The following is a 16,498-nucleotide window of genomic DNA, read 5'->3' as shown; positions in this document are numbered from 1 at the left end:
GGGAATATGTATCTCTATCTCTATCTTGATCTATCTCTCTATCATATCTATACATCTGTATATATCTCTATATATTTGAGAATCACATACAGATGTCTTTGAAGGCATGAAAATAGATAAGATTATTGAGGGAGTGATTTTAGATAAAGGAACAGAACCCTAGGGTGCTCCAGCAATGCCAAGAATGAGAAGTCAGTCAGCAAAGAGATTGAGAAGGAGGGACCGGTGAACAAAGAGGATTCACAAGCCAGATTAGTGTCCGAGGTGGAGGGAGTGACTGACGGGGATGAGAGGAGGGATGGGGATTGACCTGGCTCTGTGGAAGCCACTGGTGACTTTGACAAGAGAGGTTGTGGAAAGGTGATGGAGTTCGAGAGGGTTGGGAGGAGAGGGATTGGAATCAGGGAACAGAGGGGACTCTTTAAAGGAATTTTGCTATAAAGGGCAGCAGAGAAATCAGGTGAGTCTTGAGACGGAGGGAAGTAGAGTCAATAGAATTTTTTTTAAGATGGAGACATTGTAACTTGTGTTTGTATGCTGATGATCCATGGAAACAATCAATAGAGACAGGGATCGTTGGGAAGATGTCCTCATGTGGGTGAGAGGGGATGGAATGTGGTGTTTAACTGGGGGTCCCCGGGTAGGGGCTTCGACAGCCCCGGGGGAGGGGGCTTCAACAGCAGCAGAGTGCTCATTCTTAGCAACAGGAAGCGGGCCGAAGACATGGGGACAGATGGGAACAGATGGATGGTTGTGATTGTGGAGGTTTATGGATGTTCTCTTCTGATTGACTTTATTTTCCCAGTGAAATAGGATGTCAGATCATCGGGATGATGGATGGGGGAGATGTTGGAGGTCTGAGGGGAGAGCACAAGATGGGAGAGAGTCATCTAAGAGAAGGAGTAAAAGGAGGAAATTGTCTAAGGGAATTTAAGTTGATTGCTAGGCAAACTTAAAAGACCACGTGAGGTTAGTGACGGTTACTTTATCTTAGCAAGCTCCTGTGTTTTTTTTCCCCCAGCTATTATCTGCTATGTAGGTGTAGATAACAGGAATATGTGAAAAATTGGATTTAACTGAAGGTTTGGTAGTTTAAGGGGATTTATCTAGGGAACCATATACATCTGGCACTATGGGGGGTCTGTAAGGATAGAATAGTTGGCTACTATCAATCTTTTCTTGTGGTTATTGGTCTCTTTAGATATTCTGGGGTCAGTTCTTTGTAACATATTTTGCTAGAAGATGGACCTTTTTGAATTAGGTTAAATTTTTTTCTTTTCACAGAGCTTTGGAAATGCCAGAGCATTTAAAAATGGCCTTAACTTGGTGATCAAGTCTTCCATGCTGTCATTTGAGTCATTATAAATGCTTCAGTTTGGCAATGAGCCCCTCTGCTTCAGCCTCTCCGTGGCCTGTTCTGTTGTGTGGACATGATGAGCGAGAGAAAGAGTCTCTGCATGTCCTGCATGGTTTGCTCAGCTGGGCTCCCTCCACGAAGAGCTGGGTGCTGTCATCTTGTCTTCTCTGTGGGAGGTGCTACCCCTGGGCCTGCTCAGGACCCTGAAGTTCTTGACTGGGATCACAAGTGCTTATTTAGTTTTTATATGTAGGGCTAGCTGGAGGAGATTCCTAACAGTGAATTAAATGGCACTTGGAGCCAAACGACTATGGTTTTGTGGGGGGTAGAAGGGGTGAGTGGGGCTTAATAACCTTTCCCTGGGTCTCATCCTGATAATGTAGCCCAGCACCGCGTACTCTGTCTCCCAAAAATGTTGCGCCCAGCCTGACTAGTTTCTCAGGTGAATTCCCTTAAACCATCCGACCCCCTGGTTAAACCCAGTATTTGACCTGTTCCCTGCCTGTGCCTATGCAGGAGGAAAATACCCATGCATCAACCGCAGATATGGATTTGCAGGAACGTCTCTTTATTAAGGAGAATCTCTTAGCTCCCTCTAGATGTTTTCTAAGTAAAAGAATTCAAGGTACTGAGGCTTGTGTTTTGCAGAGGAAGGGAAACAAACAAACAAATCCAGACAAGCTTACCCGTGGCTCCCTTCAGCATGGGGAGAGCTGAGGTCATACTACAGATGGAGATTAAAACAGGCTCAGTTAGCTTGTAGTTACGATCTCAGTTAGATCTGTAGTTACGATCCCTAACACAGTGCTCTCCAAACTATCTTTTTGGAGAGTTCTGAGCCTTCACTAAACTTTTCATGGGGTGAGGTTTCTGTTGTCAAATCAATTTAGCAAAAGCCAAATACTCTGTCCCCGTCTTGGAAATCCATAATACATTTTATTTATGGAATTAATCATTCAACAAATATTTAAGGAGGTCTTTCTATATGAGAGGCTTTAGGCTGGCTCCAGGAGAAAACAAAAAACAAAAACAAATCTAGGAACAAACGATTCATGGAATCAGGGAGCAGAGGAATACACTAACAGGAAGATGGACATGAATCGAACAGCCAAACAAATAATGTTTAATTACAGACCCAGATAAGTTCTATAAAATAAAGGTCTATGCTTGTAGGAAACCTAGGCCAGGGGACAGGGAAAGTGTCTTTAAGGAAGAAAACACAAATGTGTATCTGAAGTTTGATAAGAGTTACCATTAGCCAGGGTTAAAGGCCAATCTTGATGCTTTAGAATGTCCAATAGAAATATAATGTGAGCCACATAGGTATTAAAAGTTTTCCTATTATGGCAGCCATGTTACAAAAAATAAAAATATGAAGTTAATTTTAATGATGTATTTTTCCTAACTCAATATATCCAAAATATTGTCATTTCAACATTTAATCAATATAAACAATTATGAATGCAGTATTTTATTTTATTTGTTTATAAAATTTTTTTAAGTTTATTATTTTTGAGACAGAGAGAGACAGAGTATGAGCAGGGGAGGGGCAGAGAGAGAGGGAGACACAGAATCCAAAGCAGGCTCCAGGCTCTGAACTGTCAGCACAGAGAACTGTCAGTGGGGCTCGAATCCATGAACTGTGAGATCATAAACTGAGCCAAACTCAGCCACTTAACTGACTGAGACACCCAGGCACCCCTGAATACAGTATTTTATTTACTTTTTTGTTCTAAGCCTTTGCAATGCGGTATGTTTTCCATGCTCACAGCACATCTTTGTTGAGACTGGTCCCATTTCAAGGGCTCAAAGCAGACAGAGGAACTGAAGATAAGGCCCAAGGGACAAGAAGGAAGAGAGAGAAGGGGAGGGTAGTATAAGATGGGGTGGTGCCACCCCCCAGGGAAGTCCATGGAGAGGGTTGTAGGCCATGTGAAGGACCTTGAATTTGAACTTGAAGCTACTGGAAGGTTACAGCATTTTGAAGGTCCTCGGAAGTTCTGCAGTGAGGAAGCCTGTTACAGCTTGTTTTACTCAGCGTTTCCATTTTATTCTGTGTAACACCTGTTACCATCCCCGGACCACACACTAGGAAATGCTGCTATGGTCTTTCTCTTTGGAAGAAATATTGTTGATTGATAAAAACTTCAGAGGCTGAAGACCTCAGGCTTTTGAATTTGTCAAAGGGAGAGCCAGTTTAATTCCTGCTAGTCAGTCAGAAGTAAGAGACAGTTAGCAGACGGATGCTCCTCCCTTGAAGGAGGTTTGGCATTCCTTTGCCAAAACTCGTAAGTAATAAATAACTTAGAGGATCCAAGTGCCAGCCAAAAGTTGAGACCTAAGGCTTTTCCATTCTTTAAGGGCTTCTCAAGTCCTACTCCCCCCCACCCATATTTTTTCCAACTGTTTTCATTCACTTACATTTCTTTCGTTTCTTTCTTTCTTTCTTTCTTTCTTTCTTTCTTTCTTTCTTTCTTTCTTTCTTTCTTTCTTTCTTTCTTTCTTCTCTCTTTCTTTAAATTTATTTATTTTTGAGAGCAAGAAAGACAGAGCAAAGCAGGGAAGGACACACACACACACAGAGACACACACAGAATCTAAAGCAGGCTCCAGGGTCTAAGCTGCTAGCACAGAGCCTGATGCTGGGTTTGAACTCACAGACCACGAGATCATGACCTGAGCTGAAGCTGGACGCTTAACCCACTGAGCCACCCAGGTGCCCCCATTTTTTTCTTCTTTGAATGTATTATGTATAGTTTGAGTAAGCTGTGCATTTAATTATAACTTCCATTTCATTTTTGAGTTTCTTATAGCATTTAGCATAATACTGGACATGTGACATGTTTAATAAATATCAAGGGGGTCAAGTTTGTATTCTTTTTTTTTCTTGGAACCAATGGTTGATCTTTATTTCAGGATTTCTGCTAAGTCAATTCCTCTCAGATCATCTTTTCTGTCCCTGAACAGAGAGAGGTCACAAGAAGAGAACTGATTTTGGAATAAAAAACCTGGGTTTATGTTCTGGCTCTCCCTTTTAACCAGCTGTGCGATCCTGAGCACGTCAGTTAATTTGGCTGAATCTTGGTTTTGTTATGTGTAAAGCGAGATAGTTCTACTAAATGATTTCTAAGATTTGTTTTAGTTTTAACACTAAATTTCTGCTGTCCAATATGGTAGCCACCACTTATGTGTGGCTACTGAGCATCTGAATTGACATGCATCATAAGTATAAAATACACATTGGATTTCAAAACAAGGATGTAAAATATCTCATTAAGAATTTTATATATTGACTACGTTTTGAAATACCATTTTAGATATATTGTGTTCAACAAAATATATTATTTTTTAAAAGTTTATTTATTTATTTTGAGAGAGAGAGAGAGAGAGAGAGAATCCAAGCAGGCTCCACGCTCAGCTCAGAGCCTGACATGAGGCTCTATCTCATGATCCACGAGATCATGACCTGAGCCCAAATCAAGAGTCTGATGCTTAATTGACTGAGCCACCCAGGCACCCCTAAAATATATTATTTGAATTAATTTCACATGTTTCTTTTTATCTTTCTGTGTTGCTATTAGAAAATGTAAAATTACACATGTGGAGCTATGGAAAGAATTGTGTACCCTCCACCCAAATTCATATGTTGGAGCCCTGACCCCCAGTATAATGGTATTTAGAGATGGGGCCTTTGAAAGATAATTAGGTTTAGATGAGGTCAGGAGGTTGGGGCCCTAAGGATGGGAATTAGTGCCCTTATAAGAAGAGACCAGAGAGCTCGCTCCTTCTCCCTGTCTCTCTCCCTCCCATGTGAGGGCATAGCGAGAAGATGGCTGTCTACAAGCCAAAAAGAGGGTTTTTATCAGAACCCGACCATGCTGGCACCCTAATCTCAGATTTCTAGCTTCCAGAACTGTAAGAGAATAAATTTCTGTTGTTCGAGCCATCCAGTCTACGGTATTTTGTTCCTGCAACCTGGGCTGATTAAGACGTGTGGCTTGTATTATATTTCTGGCCAGTTGGCCAGCACTGGATGCCTGGTAACCCCTCCGCCGCAAGCTCTTGCCATTTCTAACTTCCTACCTTGTGTTCATGAGAGTAGGGACAGCCGCCTGAACATTCCTTGGGGGTGCTCAGCCCAGTGTTTTACCTGTAATAGCTGCTCAGTTAACATGTGGTGATTGAGTCATCTTCTTTGTCACAAGCACTATAGTTTCCGGCTCATTTATGCGGAAGAGAATCATTACAATGATATTGGGTAGTAACCAGAATCTCTCTGGGGCACAGGAACCGGGCTTCTGAGATAATTCAGGCAGTAGCAGTGCCTAAATCCCATTTCCCGCTGTTGTGCCAGAGAAGCAGGGTGCTGTTCGCACTGCTGCCCCACTGGCTGGTGGCTGCCTGCTTCTAGCCTCACTGGCTTCCAGTGCAGGGTCTGACTGGCTGAATTTAAAGTGAGAACTCTAACCGCAAGGGAGGCTGGAGAGGTGTCCTAAGAGGGGAATTCATTCCTTTCACATGGAGAGGTGCCTTCACATGTTGGGAGCCAAAAAGAAGGGCAAGAATCCTTTACTAGCATAGCTTGAAACCTTGAAATTTTGACTGCAACACAAACCCAGAATTTTCCGTTGAAACTCCTCATACAGGGACTTCCTCCACACAGGAGGCTCCCCAGATCTGGTGGCTCTTCTGCAAAGTCTGAAGCATAACAAACAGTTGATGTTACCCATTACTCTAATGTCATGATTGTAATTTCGTTATGTGCTTTGCCAGTTTTCACATTATATTTTATTATAGAGACACAGGAGGGCACTCTAACCAACCAGCAATAAAACTTAAATGGTTTAATAGCCTTAGCAGTTTAAAAAAATGGATATGGGATTTGTTGACTCTGGCTTTTTTCCTTCCTTCCTTCCTTCCTTCCTTCCTTCCTTCCTTCCTTCCTTTCCTCCTTCCCTCCTTCCTTCCTTCCTTTCCTTCTTTCCTTCTTTCTTTCTTTCCTTCTTTCTTTCTCCCCCTTTCCAGGAAGGATAATCAACTTTGCAGGAATACCTAATTCCCCTAGGGGATCTCATGTAGCAAAGATCCCACATATCCTCCGCATTGTCCAGTTAAAGTTCTAGGGACTATGGCTGTGAGCAACTCAGAACAGAGAAGGGGATTTTTGGCTCACAGGTTACCCACTGCGTCATCGCTGAGGCATGATAGATGGAGACAGGGTTCCCAAGAGCTCATACGTGAGAGGTCAACTGCCCAAATTAAACAGAGAGCGGAGGAGAGAGACCTGGTTGTCAAACGTCCTTCAGCTGCCCCTCCCCCGCTTCCCGTGACTTAGTTTTCCTATCTGCAAATCGCAGGCAATACCTGACTTACCTCTGCGTTGTTCACCCATGGAGGAGAGCGGGAGGGGAAGGAAGCAACATATCTGGGGGTACCATTTACCATCCCATAAAGTGCAAGGGGTTTTATACTGAGAAATAAAGTCAGTCGGCCTCTTGTTAATGAATCATAGCGTAAGGAAGGACAAAGTGTGCTCCGTTGGCAGCTGGAGTAACAAAAGTAACAAGGATAGGCCCTGAAAGGACCTGCTCCTTCGGACTAATTTCCCATCACTGATCTCCTCGGCTGGGGCCCCAACCCCAGGGAGAAAGGGGCGCGAGGCTGCCTGGGTGCTTTTCCTCCCCCGGCGGGAGCTGGACCGGTTCCCTGCGACGGTGGGGTTACTAGAGGTCAAAGGTGCAGTCTAGCAGAGCCAGCTCTAGCTGGCTGGACCACTCCAGGACCGCGGAGCGCAGCCCCGCCGCGGCCCCCTCTGCCCCTCCCACNCCCCCGGCCCGGCTCCGGCTCCGGGGCGCCAGACGCAGACTCACGGCCAAGGTCTCCGGCGCTCTCCGCTCTCAGTCCCGAGGTCGCTTCGGGGAGCAAGCCGAAGCCAGCGCCGGAGGGAGGAGCAGGGACCCGAATCAATAAAGGGAAGGGCTGGAGGGAAGAAAAAAAAAAAAAAAGGACGAAGGAAAGGAAAAAATTGCTTAATTCCACTCAACAGGTAGCTGCACGCGTCGGCCGAGTCTTGGCAATGGTCACGTGTCTGAAACCCACCCCCAAGTGTGACTCACTGTTCCCTTTGGAGAGTGTCGCCTGGTATCTCTCTAGCGCTCCACTCCCAAGGTAAGAGAGAGCCCGTCCCTTCACTTGGCAGGCCCCGCGCAAAGCGCTGTACGCCATTATCTCTTAATTTCCCTGAGATCCCTAAAGCTTCGGGAACTGTTAACACCCGAGTATTGCGGACGACGGAACGACCTTAGAGAAGCTGGGGGTGCTTGCTGGAGTTTTGCTGCTAGTGGCGGAGCAGTGACTCCAGAAGGGACTGTGCGATCCCGAAAAAGCCCAGGCCACAGCCCACAGCCCCTCAGCTCTGCCCCGTCCTTGTCAAGTCATTCCGTATGCACCTGTCGCGGGCCTAGATGTTGGGGGGCGGGGGGCGAAAGGGTGACCAGATGACTCTCCTCCATCCTGATCCTTGTCTCGCGGCGCAGAAAGCTCTCTTAGGGCGCACTTTGGAGAGGCTAACCCTCCTTCTCCGGTGATCGCGGCCCCAGCGGGCGCAGCTTTTCGGGGCAATGTCCCCCCTGGGGAGGCAGGGGCTAGCGGAGAATCTGGGGTCCGAGAGTGGGCACTGGGAGGAATTGGGGTGGCGGGAGCTCGGCTGCGCCACCCGTGCAGCCACGCGGTGGGTGTGTGCAGCGCTTTCATTCACACTTTGGGGAGTCTAGGTTCCGGCGTCAGCGAAGGTGTAACCAATCAGAGTCCGGGGACGGGAATAAATTATGCAAATCGCCATCTGGCGATGGGTCAGATGACTCCCATACTCTAAAAAACTACCTCGCCGGGAGCTCGAGGAGTGACAGCGGCGAGTCCTGGCTCCCCCGGCCGGCGGCACGGGTGAGGGCAGGTCTAGTTCAAGCCCCTTCGTACTCCCCGCCACTCTTCGCGGCTCAGTTTAGCAAAGTTTTCCCTTCCACCTTCACCTTCAGCTGGCTAAGGCCACCACTCTCTCCCTGGTCTAGAGAGGACTGCCCACTTCGGGTCTGGCCCGCGCGGACTGCTAGACACCCCGAGAGGTGTTCTTTTCTTTTTTAATCCTGTTTCGGGAGAGGGGGTGTGGCGGGGAAGGATGCGAAACTCCGTTCCCCTGCTCTGCCTCTGGAGCGTCCATTGTTGCTTTGCCGTGGGAAGCCCCACACCCCCGGGTCCGGAGGGACGGCTGCAAGGTAATGTGCACTTACCCTTATTACCCCCCACCCACCCTCCAGCTTCTCTGGGCCATGCCCCCTTTCTGTCTCGCTGATGCTTTTCCAGCCCCTCCTGGTGCCTGCGAAATCCTCCTTCCTTTCCCACTGCCCATTTGCTCCTCCTAATCAGCTTTGCAGTTCACTTGTTTCTTGGCGCTTCGGCCCCGTGCACACACATCCCCAGCAAAGCATCCGAGTGGCTGCAGGCGGGTGTGCGCGCTGGCTCGCGCTCACCCTCTCGCCCCACCCCCTTACAGGATAAGATTTCCTGGATCTGTGCTGTCCAGCCAGCCGGCTGTCTCGGATGCTCTTCAATCTTGTGCGAGTCGAGGCGAGAAGGTTTTTAGAAAGAGCTAAGTGGCTTGGTGCCTGCCCCTCCTTCTAATCTGGGTGTAGGTGTTTGGAAAGTGAAGGTGGCAGGGGTAGCTGACTCTGGTTTGAGTAGCGCTGGCAGAGAGCAATTTGGTGAATTAACTTGTGCCCAGAAGCTGCTGGGCTTATTCCCCCAGGTTGCCAGCCTCCTCCTCCCCAGCACCCTTTCCCATCCCCGCTCTTCCTACCTCTCTTCACCTTCCTCCTCCTCGCTGCTAGCTTTTCTCCCCCCGGAATTCCTTTCATTATAGGAAGCCTGCCCTGGTGGAATGACGATAGGATCACCCATGCGGAGTGCCAAATCTATTAGCTGAACAGTGGAGAGGGGAGATTCCCCTAAACCCCACTCCATTATTTCATCTCCAGCTAGTCTGCTGAGGTTGGGCCAAATGATGCTGGTCCGCGTATGTAGCCTTATGTAGTTGTGGGAGGGTTACTTTGAATGAATGGGAAATCCTTGCTTTACTTAACACGTTCCAGTGCTAACTGGAACTGTGACCTGGGGTAGGTCACGTCCCTAGCTCCTCTCCTGTAAAACGTGAACACTCTTTCCATCTAATGGGTTCTGCGATTCCGAATATTTGTGGGCCATTCCTTCAGTGGAGAAAGTGTTTATTGTGTGCCTGCTCAGTGCCAGACGCTCTTCTAGGATCAGGGGATGTGACCTGGAACAAGAAAGATGAAGACTCCTGCCTCACAGAGCTTACACGTCAGTGGTGGGAAGACAGGCAGTGAACTAATTAAGCTAAATAAACAATGCTCAGTGGGAGAAAAGTAAAGCAGAGGAGGAAGGAACAGGGTGCTGGGGGAGAAGGTGGCACAGTTTTAATCTGTGGTCAGGCTTCCCTCGCTGCGAAGTTGAGCACTGAGCAAGGAACTGAAGGAGGTGAGAGAAGGAGCCACGAGAGCACATCGGTGAAGAATAATCATAAAGTCCCAGAGCTTGAGGTGCCCCAGGCTGAAAGTGGTAGGAATGAAGCCAGAGAACCCCGGGGTCAGAAAAGGCCAGATGCTCAGGTGGCCTTTATGTCGGATGTAGGTTTATCCACAAATCTGTCCCAGGAAGCTGGCAGACTTCTCTCCTTTTCTCCTAGATTTCCCCATCTGGTCTCTGTGAATGGCTATCTGGGTGATAATTGGGGAGGCAGACTATTTTGGTCCATGGTTCAAATTTCTGCTGGTTGGGGCTTTTGTTCATTACTTTAATGGCAGTTAACCTGAGGTCTGCTCATGTATATAATGAGTTGCATTTTCTGGAACCTTACCCTTTTTACATCTGGTGTATTCTTTTCTTCTCCCCACCTCCCCCTCCCCCATCCCCCGTCCTCTTCACCACCATCATCTCTACCATTTTGCTCTCTTTCCATGATTCCATTTGGCCACCCACTCTGGGATGAATGAAGCTCCTGGTCCTGGTTTGGTCATTTGGTATTTTTTCCCCTTGATTTCTGGGTGACAGGAGAGTTTGCTTTTTCTAATTTCCTAGCCTGTTATCAAGGGATAGTTTCCTGGATGGCAGAAAGAATGCTTGGATGGGGTTTATTTAAGACTGTCCATAATAATGTGATGATGACAGTGCTTTGTGTTAAAAGGCCGTAGGGCACTGTATATAAGCGTGGAGATGAAAGGAACTATTTTGCTCCTCTTAAGAATTTCCCCATGGCTTTGGTCACTTATTTAACAAACTAGAAGAATATCTGGCACATGTTTGTCACTGCCAAAGCCCTGTTGCAGGACGTCTTTGAAGTAAGTACTGGAATCTAGCTGGGAATGCTAGAGGAAGCCCACTGTATGAGAGCCGATGGCTTCTTATCCCTGATTCCAAAATCCAGAATCTTTCAAAATTGGAAAATTTGTTTGGTAATTTGTTTGGCAGCAAGCCTTGGCCTTCCCAGCCCTGAACTCATCTGGCAGCAAAAACTGATCAGAACCGACACTAGGCTATTGGTAGACTTTATTCCTGCGCTTGAGTGTGAGTAGTTACATACTTCCCTGCAGAACTATTAGTGTGTCTGATTATTGGGGAATGTCCCCAGACCCCGCTGGGGATGTCACCTACTATGTGGCTTATGTGCCATGATGTCTTTCTAAAATTTGAAAAGTTCTGAATTTTGAGATTCAGCTGGTCCCAAGCATTTTAGGAAAAGGATCGAGGACCCATACTCTAAATGTAGTCACTCGAGGGTAGGAAGGAGAACTCGTTTTGGTAGGGAGGAGGAATGAAAAGTAAGAGACACCTATTTATTTCAGAGACACAGTAATTAGTACTGATGACTAATATTCTTCAATTCTGAGATGTACCTTTATAATATTTTTGCGACTCCTCTGGGAAATGAGGAGAGAACATTCAGAAGGTATAAAATCTGAAACCCAGAGGATTAAGTAATGTGCTCAAGACCGAACTAGAACTAGACTCCAGATCTCGAATGACCCAAGCCCACTAGATGCACCCACGCTCTGTTCTTTTCCCCCAGATGAGCTCTATAAACCCGGGACTGTACAGGTTGTTGCCAAACCTCCCGTGAGATTTAACCTCCGCACCTCTGGGGACTCAGAACACGAAGGCTGCTACCTCTCCCTCGGCCACAATGAGCCCCTGGAAGACTGTGGCTTCAACATGACAGCCAAAACCTTTTTCATCATTCATGGATGGACGGTGAGCCCAGTGGAGGGAGCTCGGCAGCTTGACACAAGATTGGGTTGCTTTTGTTTGGGTCAATTAAAAAGAAGGCTGGTGCTTCCAGATTCTACTGTCTCTCTCTCGCTCTCTTTTCTTGTGGGCTGCTTGTGTTTCAGACAGCTGTGAAGAATGTAATGGGCACTTCGCTGAGGGGGCTATATGGACGCCAGCAGGGTGGTATTTAATGCTGGCACGCAGCAGGCTTTCAGAAAGTGGCTCTCCTGAAGGCGGCAGCCCAGCTTCACTGGCTCTTAAGGGGCCCTCTAATTACACTTAATTACATTGGTCAACCACTGCCTCGCGGGGGCCATCCCTCCCTAAGAGTTGAGCTGAACTGCAGCAACTTGACCGGCTCCAAGAGTCTATGAAGAGCCAGCTGGCCTGGATCGCTGGCCGCCGTTGGCACCGTGCCCTCCTGTTTGCATAGAGATGGCTCCGTTTAAAGGCATTGGGCTCTTTATGCACCCTAGCTGAGCAATTCACATTGAAAGGCCCATGACAAACTTCAACAAAAAAGGGCTTTAATGCTCAGCTTTAGAAGCTTTTGACCAGTGAGGGGTTTATTCATTCATATAATGATGGTCTGTAGGAAAATGACACTATTAAGTGAGCAGGTTTCTGCCTGGGCTAATTGATGGGGGGACATGCCTCCTTCTAATGATGAGAAATTCATATCCGTTACATGCTTTCTGGGTCTTTAGGTCTATCCCCAACTGTTGGGGTCAAGCCTTGTGGGTGGGGGTGCCTATCTTCCTGATGTGACTGAAGAGATGGTCAGGGGCTTGTCTCGGCAAACTCATCCCACGGCCTACAATTAGAATCATGCAATTGAACCTTTTTAAGCCCCCCTGTGAAAATGCAAATACAAACTGCCTGCAACTTCCAAATGGGTCGCATTCCAGAAAGTTCTTTTGTAAGCTGTTTGGAACTTGGAACAGCAGTTTCCCATAGAAGCAGGATTGTATATGGCACTTGGGTTCCCAGGCCATGCACAGAAAATCTATTTATCTAATAACGTACATGTGGATAGGTTTACAACTGGACCTAGTCACTATTTATAACTTTGTTTCTGTGGGAAAATGTGTTCTGAGTTCTGATTTGGGATTCCAGGGACAGATCTTCCCTACTCTGGGGTCAAGAGGGATGGCAGAGATCGGTTGTGGGAAGGGGTCATTCGTTAACTCTACGTCTGCCTAGGAGACCTCATCTCCTCACATCTCCGAGAGAGAAGCTAATTCTCCAGGGCAACCCTTTCTATCTGCCTTTGAGGCCACTGGCTTGTCTGCGACAGGGACTCAGGCTAACCTCAGGCCAGTATGTCACCAATGTTTATCTCGTAATGGTCCAGTTGGACAGTGGGCGGCAGCCTAAGACACCAGCTATGAAAACTTTGATGCGAAAAAAGATATAAAGAGCAATGAAAGACAAACACTCATGCAGCAGTCCTGTCTATGGTCAGCCCTGCTTATGTACAAAGGTTTGGTGCCTGAGCAGCCATTGTTAGAAGCTCTGGAATTGGCTGGGGAGAGGGTCATGGAACTGAATTCCATGTTCATCAGGATTTCTGAAACCAATAAGAAGGATTTTTTCAAAATGTCCTGTTTTCTTCACAGATGAGCGGCATGTTTGAAAACTGGCTCTACAAACTTGTGGCAGCCCTGCAGATGAGAGAGAAAGAAGCCAATGTTGTGGTGGTTGACTGGCTTCCCCTGGCCCACCAACTTTACACGGACGCGGTCAATAACACGAGGGTGGTGGGACACAGTGTTGCAAGGATGCTCGATTGGCTGCAGGTAAGTGCTTTTAAGAGCAGGATCTTGAACCTGAACCTTCTTAAGAAAATACAGGGCAGACTGTGTTCCAGTGAACTTCGGGCATCTAAGAATGTCTTTGGGATTCAAATTTTTACTGAATTAAAGTATCACTTGAAATACTTGAAAGCTGGGACTTTTGGGAAGCTTTTTAGTTATTGATATATCACTGGATTCTTTTCTGTTCTTGCATTCACCAGAATAAAATTTGCCTTATGGGTTGTTACTTGCTGATGCCCTCAGGTTGGGAATAATCAGGAGCCCAAACCAGCTTGAAATCTTAAAAATGTACTGAAGTCTGCTCTTGCCTCTGAAGGGGTGAGAAGAGGGTTAGCTCCAACAAATGCAGCCTACTGCTACACTTAACATATATTAAGTGTGGAAAATATGTCTCGAGGTCTTAGATTTACTCTCTATAGGTTAATGATTTGCCTGAGATCATGGACTTACCTGGGGGCAAGGGTGTCCTGGCGAAGTGACCCCATTATCTGGGCAATTCCAGCCTGACCTTCCTTTTGCCCATGGCGTCTGATGAATTCTAGCAGCATCTGGTCAGGGGTTCACGAGCAGTACCTCATTTCCCTGCCTCGGTCATTTTGTAGAGATTGATTTCTGAGCTGCAGGGTCCAAGTGCCACCTTGGCACCCCCGGCAGCAAAATGCTCTCTCAGGATATGATGCTTCTGCTCTGGGTTCTTGGGTGGGCTTGTGGTGAGCAGATTGGCACTTCTGGAGCCTAAGAAGTTGGGAAAGAGTAGGGTGCTGCAGGCTGTGGCTGGTTCTTCGTCTCCAGTGAGTCTGGTGGCTTTGATCTCCACACGGCCACCCCAACCTCCCGCAGTGCCAGAGAGAACAGAAATGCAGCCAAAGGGCCAGGTATATAGTTTCTAGTCATAACCTCCACCCTGCCCCCAGCGCTTGGCATTTAAAGTGGCTCGAAGCCCTTTCACCCTCCGCTTACCTGGCTGTGTCCCATCCCCGTCTCATTGCCAGCAATGCAGGCCATGCCGCGGGAAGTCTCTGCTCCTGGTTCCTGTGGCTCTTCCTCGTTGCCACTGAATTCTTGGGTTGTTGGTGACCCGGTGGGCCCAGGACCACTGGCTTCGCTAACACACTTTTGTGATTTCCTGCAGGAGAAGGATGAGTTTTCTCTTGGGAACGTTCACTTGATCGGCTATAGCCTGGGAGCTCACGTCGCAGGGTACGCTGGCAACTTCGTGAAAGGCACGGTGGGCAGAATCACAGGTAGGATCTGCTTCCTGCCCTAACGGCCCACCCCCAAGCTCCCCGAGCTCCTCTGCCAAGCTGGCTTCCCGAGAGGCAGCATGAGGGAGCCACAGAGGGTTAGCTTTGGAAGGGACTCGGAGGATATTGAATCCTGAGCTTTCAAGCGTTCTTTTCAGTTGCAGAATCCCTCTTTCAAGTTGAACTTGTGTGGTTGAAGCCGGATATATGGTCCCCATCCCCAGAGAAATTTCAGGGTCCCAGAGCACCAGGGAACACATTTTGAAGACCACTGGCCTAATCTGACAGGCAAGGAAACACCAAGGGGTAAACAGCTGATGACTGAAAAGTGCAGAACCTCAGTGGGTCCTGACCTATCAGCCTTGGAGGCTCACTCTTTTCTCTGCCAGTGATGCTTAGGAGCTCAGGGGAAATGGACGAGTGGTGGAGTCTAGTTTGAATTCTGCTTGTTTCTATTTCATCCACCAGCAGCCTCTTTCCAATGTTTAGCTGGCACATTTCTTAGTGATAATTATCTGTTTTGAATGGGTGTTTAAACTTTGTCATTAAAGAGGCCTTTCTGGGGGCGCCTGGGTGGCTCAGTCTGTTAATCGTCTGACTCTTGATTTTGGCTCAGGTCACGATCTTGCAATTCATGAGATCAAGCCCCACCTTGGGCTCTGCGCTGACAGCGCTGAGCCTGCTTGGGATTCTCTCTTTCCCTCTCTCTGTCCCTCCCCCATTCACAGACACTCTCTCTCAAAATTAATAAATAAACATTAAAGAAAGAGGGCTTTCTGGTATTGGTACCCAGGCTGTCAGCAAAAAATTGCGTTTTCTTTCTTGCTGACTTTTTGATGTGTGTTTCGATGAAATCATTTAATGATTTAAAAAGTGTGAAAGATTTTCTTTCCCATTTTTGTGTTTCCTCAAATCTGTAAACAGAGCTACCTCTAGGCTGAAATTAATGGCAAGTTGTCCTAAACCTTTATTTTCCTTCCAGAATTCTTTAAAAAAATATTTTTAAACATTTATTTATTGTTGAGAAACAGAGAGAGACAGCATGAGCAAGGGAGGGGCAGAGAAAAGGGGAGACACAGAATCCAAAGCAGGCTTCAGGCTCTGAGCTGTCAGCACAGAGCCAGACACAGGGCTCGAACACAAATTGCGAGATCATGACCTGAGCTGAAGTCGGATGCTTAACTGACTGAGCCACCCAGGTGCTCCCAGAATTCTTTTATTTGTCTTCATTCCCAGCTTCCCTCTCACCCCCAAGATAACCAGAGGTCCAGCTGGTCACCTCAAAGGAAAGATTTGATCAGTTTCTTTCCTGGCAGTATTTTTAATTTTAAAACAGGACTCAGGAAGGAGGGAGTCCTTAGCTAACAAATAATTTAGGAAAGGTAGAATTTCAGGTTTTAGCAACAAGCAAGTGGGGTAGATTTAAATCTATATANGGTGTACACACACACACACACACACACACACACACACACACACGTATATATACACACACACATGTATACACACACTCTCCTTTAGATCCAGTTATTTGATATAGCATAGCTTGAGAGCTTCACTTTTGTTTACCAAGACTGTGGGGCCTGAGAGCATCCAGGGGGACAGTGACTATGTGGCCACACATGCCTGCTCGTTAACCTGTGGCTGGTGCTGGGCTGTTTGCTGGAAGCCGCTCTGGGTTCCATTGTCAGAACAACTCCTTCTGGCCCCCAGAGAGAGGCCTGATGTGTCAGAGCCAGGAC

At 47.2% G+C, this 16,498-nt stretch overlaps 1 protein-coding gene across 1 annotated transcript in view; it reads left to right on the top strand.

The window, feature by feature from the left end:
- The first annotated feature begins 8,239 nt into the window (after positions 1 to 8,239).
- LIPG (lipase G, endothelial type) overlaps positions 8,240 to 16,498 on the top strand; it is a 22,092-nt gene continuing 13,833 nt past the window's right edge. Inside the window, exons 1-4 of the mRNA XM_077777668.1 lie at positions 8,240 to 8,628; positions 11,496 to 11,677; positions 13,315 to 13,494; positions 14,645 to 14,756. Of these exons, the coding sequence (XP_077633794.1) occupies positions 8,532 to 8,628; positions 11,496 to 11,677; positions 13,315 to 13,494; positions 14,645 to 14,756 (571 nt within the window). The 5' untranslated portion in view covers positions 8,240 to 8,531. The remainder of the gene's footprint in view (positions 8,629 to 11,495; positions 11,678 to 13,314; positions 13,495 to 14,644; positions 14,757 to 16,498) is intronic.

The sequence above is a fragment of the Crocuta crocuta genome, unplaced genomic scaffold (genome assembly GCF_008692635.1).
Source record: "Crocuta crocuta isolate KB4526 unplaced genomic scaffold, BGI_CrCroc_1.0 scaffold36, whole genome shotgun sequence".
Lineage (NCBI taxonomy): Eukaryota > Metazoa > Chordata > Mammalia > Carnivora > Hyaenidae > Crocuta > Crocuta crocuta.
Note: the sequence above shows the minus strand (reverse complement) of the source record. Positions and strands in the feature narration are given on the sequence as shown.